The sequence below is a fragment of the Gracilinanus agilis genome, chromosome 2 (genome assembly GCF_016433145.1).
Source record: "Gracilinanus agilis isolate LMUSP501 chromosome 2, AgileGrace, whole genome shotgun sequence".
In the NCBI taxonomy this organism is placed as follows: Eukaryota; Metazoa; Chordata; class Mammalia; order Didelphimorphia; family Didelphidae; genus Gracilinanus; species Gracilinanus agilis.
The window spans coordinates 142,202,971-142,217,118 of NC_058131.1; the positions used below are offsets into that span (position 1 = coordinate 142,202,971).

Genomic DNA, 14,148 nt, shown 5'->3' on the forward strand with positions numbered 1-14,148 from the left:
CCAAAAGAAGAAAAACCAACTTAACAGTATCAAAGATGAAAAGGGAGACCTCACCTCTAATGAAGAGGAAATTAAGGCAATCATTAAAAACTATTTTGCCCAATTATATGGCAATAAATACAACAATCTATGGATGAATGTTTATGAAAATATAATTTGCCTAGATTAACAGAAGAAACAAAATACTTAAATAATCCCATATCAGAAAAAGAAATTGAACAAGTCATCAAAGAACTCCCTAAGAAAAAATCACTAGGGCCTGATGGATTCACAAGTGAATTCTATCAAACATTCAAAGAACAACTAATCCCAATACTATACAAATTATTTGACATAATAAGCAAAGAAGAAATTCCTTTTATGACACTAATATGGTACTGATTCCAAAGCCAGGCAAGTCAAAAACAGAGAAAGAAAACTACAGACCAATCTCCTTAATGAACATAGATGCAAAAATATTTAAAAGAATACTAGCAAAAAGACTCCAGCAAGTGACCATGAGGGTTATCCATTATGATCAGGTGGGATTTATATCAGGAATGCAAGGATGGTTCAACATTAGGAAAACCATCCACATAATTGACCATATCAACAAAAGAAAAAAAGGGGGAAAAACTTTCTGCCCTTTGATCCAGCCATATAAGTGCTGGGTTTGTATCCCAAAGAGATAATAGGGGAAAAGACTTGTACGAAAATATTTATAGCTATGCTCTTTGTGGTGGCAAAAAAAATTGGAAAATGAAGGGATACCCTTCAATTGGGGAATGGCTGAACAAATTGTGGTATCTGTTGGTGATGGAACACTATTGTGCTGAAAGGAAAAATGAACTGGAGGAATTCCATGTGAACTGGAATGACCTCCAGGAATTGATGCAAAGTGAAAGGAGCAAAACCAGGAGAACATTATATACAGAGACTGATATACTGTGGTACAATCCAATGTAATGGACTTCTCTACTAGCAGCAATGCAATGATTCAGGACAATTCTGAGGGACTTATGAAAAAGAGCACTATCCACATTTAGAAGAAGAACTATGGCAGTAGAAACACAGAAGAAAAACAACTACTTGATCACATGGATTGATGGAGATATGATTGGGGATATTGACTCTAAATGATCACCTTAGTACAAATATCAATAATATGGAAATAGGTCTTGATCAATGACACATGTAAAACCCAGTGGAATTGAGCATTGGCTATGGGGGGGGGGCAAGAGGAGGGGAGTGAAAGAACATGAATCTTGTAACCATGGAAAAATATTCTAAATTAATCAATTAAATAAAATTTTCCAAAATAAAATGAAGTGATTCCCACAATCAGCAAAAGTCCCCCCCCCATTTAAGCGTGGGGTAGTGAGTTCAAAGTTACAACGCTTTTTCTCAATTGGTTACAGAGACATGCTAGAATGATGGAGGGAAATTTTAATGGTGAATTTAATGGTGGAACAGTAGCTCAAAACCCATCTCATATCCACTCCTCTCTCTTCTGTGCCTCCACTCTAGTGTAATAGATAGGACTCTAAAAGGGCCTCTGATTTCACTCAGAAATTCACTTTTCTGGACTAGTAGTAAGAAAACCTTGGTTCTAGTCCCCAACCTCCTTGCTGTGTAGGTCTAGGAAAATCACAATCACTCTGAATCAATACCTGCCCTGCATACCCCGAAGGGATACTGCAATCAAACAAGAAAAAAGTATTTGAAAGTGAAAGTACTTTCAGAGGCAGCTCAGTGGATAGAGAGCCAGGCTGGAGGATGGGAGGTCCTGGGTTCAAATGTGACCTCAGATACTTCTTAGCTCTGTGACCCTGGGAGAGTCACTTAACACCAATTGCCTACCTATTACTGCCTTTTTGCCTTGGAACTGATATTTAGTATCAATTCTAAGGCAGAGAAGGTAAGGTTGTTTTTGCTTTTTTTTTTTTTTTAAAGTGCTTTGACACATGTAAATTGTGATAAAAAATGTATAGGTAAATATAGATAAATAAATAAATATGGGATTGTCCTCCTTTTCCAGTCAATAAAGGTCACCTTTCAAATACAGAGTGTCTCCTTGCCACACCCCCACCCCCACCACCAAATTCACTTCTAAAATTCGTTATAATCAAATCTCATTTGAGTCTCTGGCAATTACAACCAAGTTCAATTTATTAATTAATGAGCTTAGAGTTTTAATAATCAAGTTTTAATCACTACAATGAAAACCTCACCCAATGAAACATACTTATCCATTATAGGAATTGATCACACAATCCTGTATGCTGATTTCAGAATCAGTCATTTTTTATCAAGTTCTCACCACATTAAAAGAAAGTACAGAGCTATCAGAACCCTGCATTTGGGAACTGATAAGATGCTTAGTGTGTATTGGATGAAACAAGCAGTTTTTGAAAGGAACATGGGACCAAGAAATCCATCCTCCCAAGATCCTTATGCAGCCTTGTTTTGTCTAGTGAAAGAGATCAAAAGCAAAAGTGGAAGGCAAGAATTAAAGTTAATTATAGGCAGATACCTACAAGCTGGACACCTAACTAAGCAGCTTGGGGCTAAGGGAAATGTGGTAAATCCTGGAATGCTAAAACATAAAATATAGTATGGAAGAAATGGACATCATTAGAACTAAGATCATCTGCTAAATATTTTTAAATGGCCACCGTGACTGTAAGAACTATCAAAGAACACTACAAAATGCCACCATATTAATTAGTTCAGTGAGTTTAATGTCAGCAGTAGGGTCAGAGGTATGGATTTTCAGAGAAAATGTTTCATTTTTATTATAATGCTTAATGATTTCAATGTATGTCTAGCACCTAAACATGCCTCTAAGGTGCCAGCCACTTCATCTGAATTTGGAAGTGTTGCTAATCGTATTGCAAAATTTAAACACTTGACATGGAACACTTTTAATGTTGCCCCTTGGTGAAAAGCAGGAACATGTTGGGAAGGGCTATTAGTTTTCTTCCTGGAGACTCCACAATTCCAAATACCTTCTGATGACAGCCACAATAGATATGGAAAACCTTTCAATAGGATTCCTACTGTCTCCTTTTCAGGAATCGACCAAGTTTTGAAATCCCTGTTTTGCCCCTAGCTAATACTGTCATCTTGTACATATTTAGCTTGATCAGTTTGGCAGGTTATGAAAGACTTAATGATGCAAACACATGTGGCAGATGCTGTTCTCATGATAGTTTAGGAGCCTACAAGCCACTGTTGGGAGCTTGCCAGCCTCATCTTCAACACTGAAGAGCATTATGCTTTCAAGCCCCCTTTGCAGCTTGCCCTTGGGGACCACTGTTGAAGCCGTAATAAAATTCAAAATGGGCCTTAGGAAGTCAACTTGTTGGTTTGCTTTCAAGGGTGTCTTTTTCATTATCACACTTTGTTTTAATGGAACCCAAGAGTTGTTCTTTAAGAGAAGGAATCTAAATGAAATTCTCTAAAATTCAACTCCTTTTTTATAGGAAGAAATTAGATATACAAAAATAACTTTGGAACATCTCTTTTTTTCCCCAGGGGGAGCTAAATTTTTCTTACAACATTTTTTGTAGGAAACACTTTACTAAAAATAAAACTTGATACTTTTCCCAAAAGGCCAGCTAACTGTTTTACACTTGTTATACAGAGATGTGTGTGGAAATGGAGAGAAGTATGGGACAAGCCCCAGAGCCTCTTGACCCACTTAACACTATTGTAATTGAGGCAGGGACTCCAGTCGAAAGGCATTCCATCTCAATAAGTGAATAACACTTATTAGATATGCTGTGTTTAATCTGGGTGCTTTGGAGATGGAATGGAATAGAAATAGAAAATAAGATAAAGCAAGTAATCATCATTGTTCTCATCAAAAACATTTTCTCTTTACATATAAACAAGAGAAAATGTTATATATATATATATATATATATAAACATAAACATATGTTTACATATAAATATAAACATAAATAAATATAAACATAAAAATATGTTTACATATAAACAAGAGAAAATGTTATATATATATATATATATATATAACATTTTCTCTTGTTTATATATAAACATATATATATATATATATATATGTGTGTGTGTGTGTGTGTGTGTGTGTGTCTGTTCTAGACACTATATAGACATAGGTTATGTCCTGCCTTATGGTAAGAATTTATCATCTAAGGCTTGCAGGGCTATTTTGATAATGGGGGAATATGCTTTAAGGAAAAAAAAACAAAGTACAGAGAAATCATTTTAGTATGTTAAAGGATAGCAAATATAAAGGAGATCATGTTCCTTGCCACCTCTATGAACTCGGGCAAATCACTTAAACTCTCTAGGCTTTGGTTTACTCATCTATAAAAAGGAAAGGATTCCAATAGATGATCTTTTAGTTCCCTTCCAACTGTAGCTATGCTCTTAGGATCTTAGTTGGGTGAATAATTACCACTCAATTTTCCAGCTAGTTGTGCAAGACCTCTGGTAGCAGGTGGGAATCCAGCAGCTTTTTTACGCTGCAGGAACAGGAGAGATCTTGTAGCGAGGGTATTTATTCTAGACACATACTATGGCTTGAAAGAAAGCTCTTTTATGGATCTGGAAGCAGAATGGGAAAATGTAAAGGAGATGAGTAAGTCCATGAGATGCTCCATGAGAGCTGTTTGCTTATGCCAACTGATCTGAATATTTGTGTTTGGATATATAGGCCTGAAAAACCAAGTTAGTTCTTTTATTACAGCAAGAGTAATGCCATTTGTGACTTGGTGGCTTTGGCAGATATAGTCTTCAAGGAGTCTGGGCAAATTTCCCTGGGGCACACTGCTGATGATTATATCCATTAGTGCTAAAAGATGCCCAGTGAAAGCAGTCCTTCAAACACAATGTCCATCCATTTTCATTGTGATCCATGTGATTACCTCTTTCCAAAACTGGTATCATTATTCACAGTTCCAATGCATGTTACACGCTCGAGTCATTTATTTTCAAAAAGCTAATGCTTTTTATTCTCCAATAATAGTATTTAGTACCAGCCAGTCATGAATACTACTCAGAAAACCCATTGCTTTTGCCTAGAAGTTTACAGTTCAAAGTAGAGTATGCATAACCCAAACAATCAAGTAGGTTACTTTGGCCATTTTGACAATTTAAGCAGCGCCTCTTCTGGTCAATAAGGCTGGTTCTGAACAGTTGATCATGAAGAGAGTTTAAAATACTTGCTCAGTAATGCTGAAGCTGGCATGTAACTAAAACCCAAGTCAACCAGGCAGTATACAATAGCCCAGATACACAGCGGTCAATTCACATTTGGCAGGAGTATAGAGAATGGGATAAAATGTTCTTAAATTTATCTGTTTATTGGAGCTATCATCATTCAAACTCTTAAGTAATTTCTTTTGAACTAAGATGACTATTCATTAAAGTTTAGAAAATATGAAATGTTCATTTATTTAATCCCAGTACGCCAACTCTTTCTGGGTTAGTCTTCTCTCACACATGACATCTATTAACACTAATGGGAATTACACATACATATGCATTCAAAAAAGAAATAAATCTCCCTTAGTTAACATGTCTCCGATGCTCTGAAGAATTTACATTTTGTGTTACTGGAAGTTCAAAATAAATGTTCTTGGCTGTCCAATTGTACTCAGTTATATTTATAAATGTTAACTATTTATAAAATAACCATCACATTGTTCTTTGATAGAAAGTACTCATTAAAATGGTTTTCTGTAAAAAGTTAGAAGTATATAAATATTAAAAAGAACTTTTCTTATGGAAGAAGATTCAATTAAATATCCGTGCACCGGTGTGAAGAACATATTGTGACACTGTGGTGGCCTGTTTTCTGGTCATTATTAATCCAGAAACCTTAATGATGAACAACATTTGTGTCATTGTCTACACAAATTTAATTTGTTTATGCAGCAGTTCAGCTAATCCTGCAATCTGCTTTTCTCAAACGAGGACAGATAATGGAGACACAGTTCTTTACAAGTCTTCAGGCTTTTAAATTCTGATAAAATCAGGATTCTTCACTGGGTCTTGCCACAGCTCTGAATTAAACCACTTTAAATGTAATTACTGAAGCTGGCTGTACATCAGGAACATCCATTAAAAAAATTGATTGACCATGCTGTTGCGGGAGGCATTTTATGAACAAACGATCATGATGGGTCCAGAACTGTAATTTATAAAGGCAAAAAAGCAGGTAAATACTTTATCAGTGATAATGAGAGGTTCACTGGATAATGAATTTTTTTTTCTTTTTTAACCAGCTTCTTCGAAGAACCTTGGGCCATGGCCATCTTTCATGATCGTTTTATTGATCTTAAGAAAGAACTCCGTGAAATCCTAGCATCCAAAGAGGTAAGAGAAGTGACTACCCAATGTGTTCATTATTATTTGCAAATTATAAGCAATCTGAAATTGACGGTCATTTAGATTTTCACCTTTAAAACCACTGTACTATTTCATGTCTAAGACCAACCCCACTTATAAAGCCAATCATTAAGTGTGTATGTACAAACATATAGAATGATGCAACCATGAGTTTTGTGATCCTATGTTTTAAGAGACACATTCTTTCCACAGATTTTTTCTTAAGCAGCAATTTTGGATTCAAAGTTATTACAATTACAATGTTACTGCCCTTCCCTACAAGATATGAGGATTAAATTCCTACAGCACTTAACTTCTGTTAACTAGTTACTTTTTAAGAATACTTACAAATAAATCATAGAAATATCAGAATTTACACTCAAGAACAAAGTGAAAGATTCATCAAAGAGGTGGAAGATGAACTTGGCAATGAGCTACCTAACCTTCTAGCCACTTAATCTACTGAACTCCCATGACCTACTCCTTTATTTCACCTCAGCTATAGATCATTGATCTTCCCATCAGCCACTTGTATTCTGCTTCCATGATAAAATCACACACACACACACACACACACACACACAAACACACACACACACATCTGAAAATCCTTTTTGTGTGTATAATCTATTATCCCATCTTTCCCTGTGCTTTACTCTTCCTAAATCTATTCTTCTTCCTCTTCCTAATCTTTGGCCCCTCCACTTCTCAGTACTTTCTCATACTGTCAACCCTGTTCTGGCTTCACTTGTCATCCGTTTCTGATCTCAACCTTTTGTTTAATTAGAGCCACATGACATTATCCTCTACTTTTAAACCTGTCGTTGCTCATGCCTGTCCTGTTGTTGCTCATGCCTTGCTAAACCCCAACCCTATATTACTTCCACTATCTGCCTCACTGCCCTTACTTGCCCACTGTTGAACAGAACTAGAGGAAGTCATATAACTGAGCTATTTAGGTCCACTAGGAAGTTATGTGTTATTGTTGTTCAGTTGTGTCTGACTCTTTAAGGCTCATTTGGGGATTTTCTTGACAAAGATATGGGAATGGTTTGTCAATCAACCAGCTCATTTTATAAATAAGAAAACGGAGACAAACAGGGTTAAGAAACTTGCCCAGGGTCACATAGCTTATAAGTATCTGAGGCCAAATTTGAACTCAAGTCTTCCTGATAGCAGGCCCAGTGCTCCAACTATGCCCCCTCCTGCTCCATGAAAAGTTATGGCACCTGATCTTAATCAGGTCTTCCAGGCAGCAAGGTAATCCTTTTACTTCTCCTTTAATCCCTTAATCTACTCAACACAGCAACTGTTCCAAACCTTCTTGTCTTTCCTCTCATAGCCCCATTTCTTTTTCTTTCCTTCTTTCTTTCTTTCTTCCTTCCTTTCTTTCTTTCTCTTCCTTCCTTCCTTTCTTTCTTTCTTCCTTTCTTTCTTTCTCTTTCTCTCTTTCTCTCTTTCTCTGTTTCTTTCTTTCTTTCTCTCTTTCTCTCTTTCTCTCTTTCTCTCTTTCTCTCTTTCTTTCTTTCTTTCTTTCTTTCTTTCTTTCTTTCTTTCTTTCTTTCTTTCTTTCTTTCTTTCTTTCTTTCTTTCTTCCTTCCTTCCTTCCTTCCTTCCTTCCTTCTTTCCTTTCTTTTTTTCTTTCTTTTTTAAACCCTTACCTTCCATCTTGGAATCAATACTGTGTATTGGCTCCAAGGCAAAAGAGTGGTAAGGGCTAGGCAATGGGGGGGGGGGCGTTAAGTGGCTTGCCAAGGTCACACAGCTAGGATGTGTCTGAGGCCACTACAGCCCCTTTCTATGCTACTTTCTCAGCTAAAGACTTCATTCCATACTTTACTGAAAAAAGTAAATACTCACTTTTCATTACCCATCCTTTCCTCCTGTCTCTGATGAAAATGTGGCCTTCTCACCCCTTGATTCTACTCCCCTCCATCTTCTCGAGCATATCACCTACACTCATCCCCTCTTATTCTAATCTTTAGTATCTTCCTGTCTGCTTAGCCTTAACCTGATGCCTACAAACATGACTGTCCTCTGCCATGATTGCCAAAGAAACTCACTAGATGTTAGTAACCCGGCTAGCTATCATCCATCATCCTATATCTCTCTTCCTTTCCACTCTCCTCCCCTCTCCTCTCCTGGAAAAAAGCTATTTGTACCCGATTCCTCTTCTTCTTCTCTTTTCTCTTCTAAATGCTCTGTAGTCTAGCTTTCAATTCATCACTCAGCTGAAACTTCTCTCTCAAAAGTTAGCAATTATTGCTAAGTCTAATGACTTTTTCTCATCTCTTCTATCTTTTTTACTACTCTGGAGCATCCATTATTTCTTTATTGAGATTTACTACTATCTCCCCTGAATACTTTCTACCCTCCCACTATCCCTTCTCATGCTTTTTGTTGTTGTTGTTGAATTTTCATCCATGTCATGTCATGTCAAGTTACACTGCATTCAAGTGTCTCCCATGTTCCAGGTACTATGCTAAGCACTAACTAGGGATGAACTCTGAACTTCTAACCTGTATCCTCTTTTTTCTCTATAAACTTTCTCATTTTGTGACCTCATAAAAGTGTATTTTTCAATAGAAATTCAATTACATATTCCACATAAACATGTATTTGATATATATATGAAAGAAAGTTTCTCTCTTGAGTTCTAATTCCAAATCACCAAATGTCCATTGAACATTTCTAACTAGATGTTCCCTAGGTGTCTCAAACTTGATATATCTAAAATAGAACACATTATTTTTAACACAAAACTCACTACCTTCTGGACTTCACTATTACTTTTAAAGGCAACTTCATCTTTCTAATCATCCAGGTTTGAAACTTAATGGTTAATCTCAACTCCTTACTCTCAGTGATAGTCAGTTAGTTGCCAGATCATATCATCTCACCACTTACAATGTTTCCACACTAATTTAGATTCTCACCACCTCTCATTTATAGTCAGATGAGAAAGAGCTAGTAGAAAGGGATAGCTTGAAGATCCATCAGAGATATCCCTTTGATATCCACTGATGGAAGGTCCTGAAAAAGATGGAAAGAGATGAGGGAGAAGGGACTTGTAGAATAACTGTCTTTCACAAGAAAAAAGGATAGATAGCTTTTTCTATGACTAAGGAGAATGAAAGAAGACACATCAATGTAAATAATTTCTATCAACTTTTTTCCACTTCTTATTAGTAGAGATACAATAAAATTTGTGAATCCTCAAATGAAATAGATACTTGCAATCTGTTAGAAAACACACCTTCATCTCATCTTCCTCACTTCTACACCATTAATTTCCCCAAGGTTATAATAGGTCTGTGACTTTGTCATTCACTTTTTTTTATCTCATATTAAAGAAATTTTAGTGGGAAGTTTTCTGCCAAGGTAATTAGCATATTTCAGATATTATAGTTCCTAGGTGTGCCATCACCTTCACCACTTAAGGAGAGGTTGTATTATTTAAATTTAAAATTAAAATCCCATCTTCAGATTTTTTACAAGGTAGAAATATCAGGATAACATTAGGTAATATCTACAGTTATAGCATGTTCACCAAAATTGTATCACTTGGTTTTTTTAATTTGTCCAATAATAGCTTGGCAACTAAGTTTTAGCACTGCTATGCCACACACAAAAAATGTTGTCATTTGTCCATTTGGTAGAAGTTAGAGGAAGAATGTGAATTCAGATCTTCCTTACAGGAAGTCCACTATCCCCATTGCCTCTCTTAAATGTATAAATTTCTCTAAATCAGATCCTGTAAAACCTGGAAATTAACTCCAAGTAATTATAGAAATCTAGCATTTCTTTTACTTAATACTTCAAAGGTCTTTGAAATTTGCAGAATGTATTTGAAAAGTTTCAATTCTCAAAGGTATTTCATTTCTTTGAGTTAGTAGTATTTTTCCCGTTCAGCCTCCCTGCAGAGCTAAGGTAAGTTTAGAATTCCCATTGACTTTAAAGAAAGCATTGAAGGTGTAAGGAGCAAGAGAAAAAAATGGACCATAATGGATCTGTGTCCTTTCTTTCCCCCACTGCAATGAATATAGTCTCTCTGAGGGCAGGAGTTGTTTTTCATTTCATCTTTGTAACCCCAACACCTAGCACGATGTCAATGCATATTAGAGTATCAATAAGGAATTATTGGATTGAATTTGATCACTTTATTTAATATTAAATATTGTAATACATGCTAAATGGCTTTATGATTTAATAACCTTAGAATCGCATACCTGTCAGCTCTTATACTTAATCATGTAATAATATTTTTGGATGTGTATAAACTTATCATTTTTATTTCTTTCAAAATAAAAAAACTGAGTTTCAAATTAAAATAAAATACCAAATAAATTAATGTAATTTAAAAAATATTCATTTGCAAATGTCTCAAAGTACAGCAAAACATATTTTGAAATATGGAATATTATACCTTGTTGCACTTTATTTTAAAACCACTTACTCTGATAAGATTAGCATGACCTATGATTTTTTTAGTCTGAATAAATATATCCTAATCATAATTCTTTGGTGCTATAAGAAAGTCTTCAGCTGGAATTCGGTCTTAAAACTTTAAAAATTATATATTTTGGTTGTGGATAAAACATCCACAATTTACCTTTGAAAGAAAAGTAAGTATGATTAATTTCAAATATAGATATCTTACAACTCAAATGAAATTTATGGAAGAAAAAACTGTCATTTATCAGATAATTACAGCTCTAAATTATGTTTGTCCTGGTGTTGTTTAATGTTTTTATCAATGAGTTAGATAAAGGGATAAATGACACACTAATCAAATCCACAGAAGACACAAAGCTGGGAGGGACTGCTAACACACAGGAAGATAGGCTCAAAAAGAATCTTGACTGACTAGAGATTGGGCTGAATCTAATGAGATTAATTCAACAGGAAAAATATAAAATCTAAACTTGGGTTCAGCAAATCAACTTTACAAGTTTATATTTATTCTAGTGAGAGTTAAGAGCAGTTTGTCAGAAAAAAAAACAACTTGGAATTTTTTTAGTAACATGTGAGGTCAATATGAATAAACGGTGTGCATGTGGCAGCCAGAAGAACTAATTCAGTCTTGGACTACATTAAGAGAAACCCAGTTTCCAAGAATAAAAAGATGATGATAGACCTTCTACATTTGTACCCTGTTCAAGTTCTGCACACAATGATTTAAGAAAACCATTGACTAGCTATGGGAAGTATAGAGGAGCACAAGCAGGAAACTAAGATATACGAGGGCCAGTGAGAAAAGAGATGAGGTAATCTTAGTTTAGAAAAGAGACGAGGTGGCCATGTGAGCCATATTCTAATATTTGAAGGGCTAGCATGTGGAAAAGGGATTAAACATTTCTAATTGGCCAAATCAGGAGCATTGGATGCTAACAATTAGATTGTCTTCAAGTAGAACAGGCTGCCTCTGGAGATGGTAAGTTCCCTCTCTGTAGTTGTTCAGGCAAAGACTAGACCAGTGGTTCCCAAACTTTTTTGGCCTACCGCCCCCTTTCCAGAAAAAAAAATATTACTTAGCCCCCTGGAAATTAATTTTTAAATTTTAATTGCAATTAATAGGAAAGATAAATGCACCTGTGACCATCACCACTCCCCTGGATCACTGCAGCACCCACTAGGGGGTGGTGGCGCCCACTTTGGGAATCACTGGACTAGATGGTCATACTTGTTTAGGATGTTGTAGTGAGTATTCCTTTTGAATATGGGTTGGCCTAGATGGCCACTAAGATCCTTTCCAAGTAAAAGTTGAGAAATAGCAGTCCTTTGAATGCTATGGTCTCTAACTGAAATTTGGGGACAATTTGCCATGGATGTTGCAAAGAGGAGGTGGGTTCAGAGCTCACTATTTCTTTGACTGTGGCATAAGTCCTGTAACTTCCCTAGACTTCAACTTACTCTTCGTGTGTAAAATGAGAGAGTTAGACAAGTTAGTTTTTAAGGGTCCTTTCAACTCTTCGTTTCCTATGATTCTATAATCACTAAAAATGGAATATGTTATCTCCTTGATCTTTCTTACAGTCTGTGACTAGACTAACCTTTCTTTACAAAAGTAGTTTGTTCTTTTAATCAGCATTTCTCACCTTTGCCAAGAGAAGAAAGGACTAACTATATCACTTAGACAGCCAATATAAAATTATTTTATAAAGCAAAAAAAAAAAAACCCTCTCTTTTTAATGCAAATATTTCTTTCTAAATAAGGGAAACAATTACTACAATTTTGTTCCTGTGTTGTTTTGTCATCCACGTCTAATCAAGAATCCCTAAGAACCATGTTAACATGCTATTGTCTTCCCTGCTATTTGGAAAACCTATCATTGTAATAATCCCAGTGAAATATGATCCACCCCTACTGGTTGGGTAAATGGTAAAAAATGATTCTATCTTCCAAATGAACCCTTATTCAAATGAAAATCCATCCCAAGTTCAAATTCATTTCTCGATTTTGTTTCTTTCTATATTTTACAGGAGGAAGAACTCCCCTCTGTTGAAATTTTAGCTCGACAGTTAGTAGATGAGGAAATAAACCTGTGTGAAAAGCCGAAGAAATACCTTCAAAAGTTCTTTCAGGAAACTATCTTTAAAGCAGAGGTGGAAAAAAGCATCCTTGACTTCCTGCACTATAATAAATACCATCTGCCTATGTATGCATGGCCAGGGATTATCTAGTTAGGATCCCATTTTCAGTTTTATTGGCCATATAAAGGGGATCTTTTATAGAGTCCTGACTCAGAAACCTCACCACAGATAGCATCTTTGTATTGACTTTCTGCCTTTTGATTGACTACTAAGAACTGTAGTATTTAAACTTTCCAGTAGGTGGCACATGGCTTTGTTATCCCTAATCAGTGGAGTAGAACTAAGGCATGGAGGGAGCCCTTAGAAATGCCATGCAGATTTGTTGATGTAATTACGTGCATTTTAAGAATAAAACTGAATTCTTGCCGCGTGAAGCTTGTTTTCACTTGAGTTATGATTTTATTTGTTCTGTGAAATTTGCTGGCCTCAATACTCTGGCCTTCAATTTCCTTATCTGAAAAATGAAAGAATGAGACAAGATCTCTAAGGTCCCCCTTCCAGCATCACCGTTCTGTGGTTCTATGAAAGGACTTCCTCAAGAAAATGAAACCAGTCATTGGCGGAGTCAGAACTGGAACCCAGGTCTTTGGAATTTCTGCCATTAGTACTTAATGGAAAAGATTTTTTTTCCCCTCTATTTCCTAAAAGAAGAGCAAAAGGGGGGGGGAGGGGGGAGGGAAGGGCCTGAACTGAACTTTTAATCAGTGCCAGAAAGAAACATGACTAACAGATTTGTCCATGTATAACAATAATACTAATATTTAAGTCTTTAAGGTTTGCTAAGTGCTTTACAAATATTTGAGCTTTACCACAACCCTATTATTATCATCCTCATTTTACAGCTGTGGAAACTGAGGTAGGGTGTTTTTAACTAGGGTCCTCTTTAGCTCGTATCTAGGGCTGGATTTGAACGGAGGTCTTTCTGTCTGCATGTAGTTTATCTGCTGTGCCACTTAGCTGCGATAAGTTATCTGACTTTGGTTTAGCCCTATCAGAAAGTATTCTCAAATGAGAAAAATTGCATAAACACTTTTATCTGGATACAATTCATTAGACTTTTCTCACACTTCAAAAAAATGCAAAACAAAAGGTAGGAAGGTCTGAGAATGCATATATATGTGTGTGTGTATATATACATAATATATAATGTTATTTAATAATATATAATATATAAGTATATATAACATTTGTAAAATAG

General features: G+C 35.7%; 1 protein-coding gene across 1 annotated transcript in view; it reads left to right on the forward strand.

The window, feature by feature from the left end:
- Positions 1-13,043, forward strand: part of CFAP61 (cilia and flagella associated protein 61) — a 368,321-nt gene extending 355,278 nt beyond the window's left edge. Inside the window, exons 22-23 of the mRNA XM_044659499.1 lie at positions 6,254-6,344; positions 12,840-13,043. Coding sequence (XP_044515434.1) covers positions 6,254-6,344; positions 12,840-13,040 — 292 coding nt within the window. The 3' untranslated portion in view covers positions 13,041-13,043. The remainder of the gene's footprint in view (positions 1-6,253; positions 6,345-12,839) is intronic.
- Positions 13,044-14,148: the final 1,105 nt, after the last annotated feature.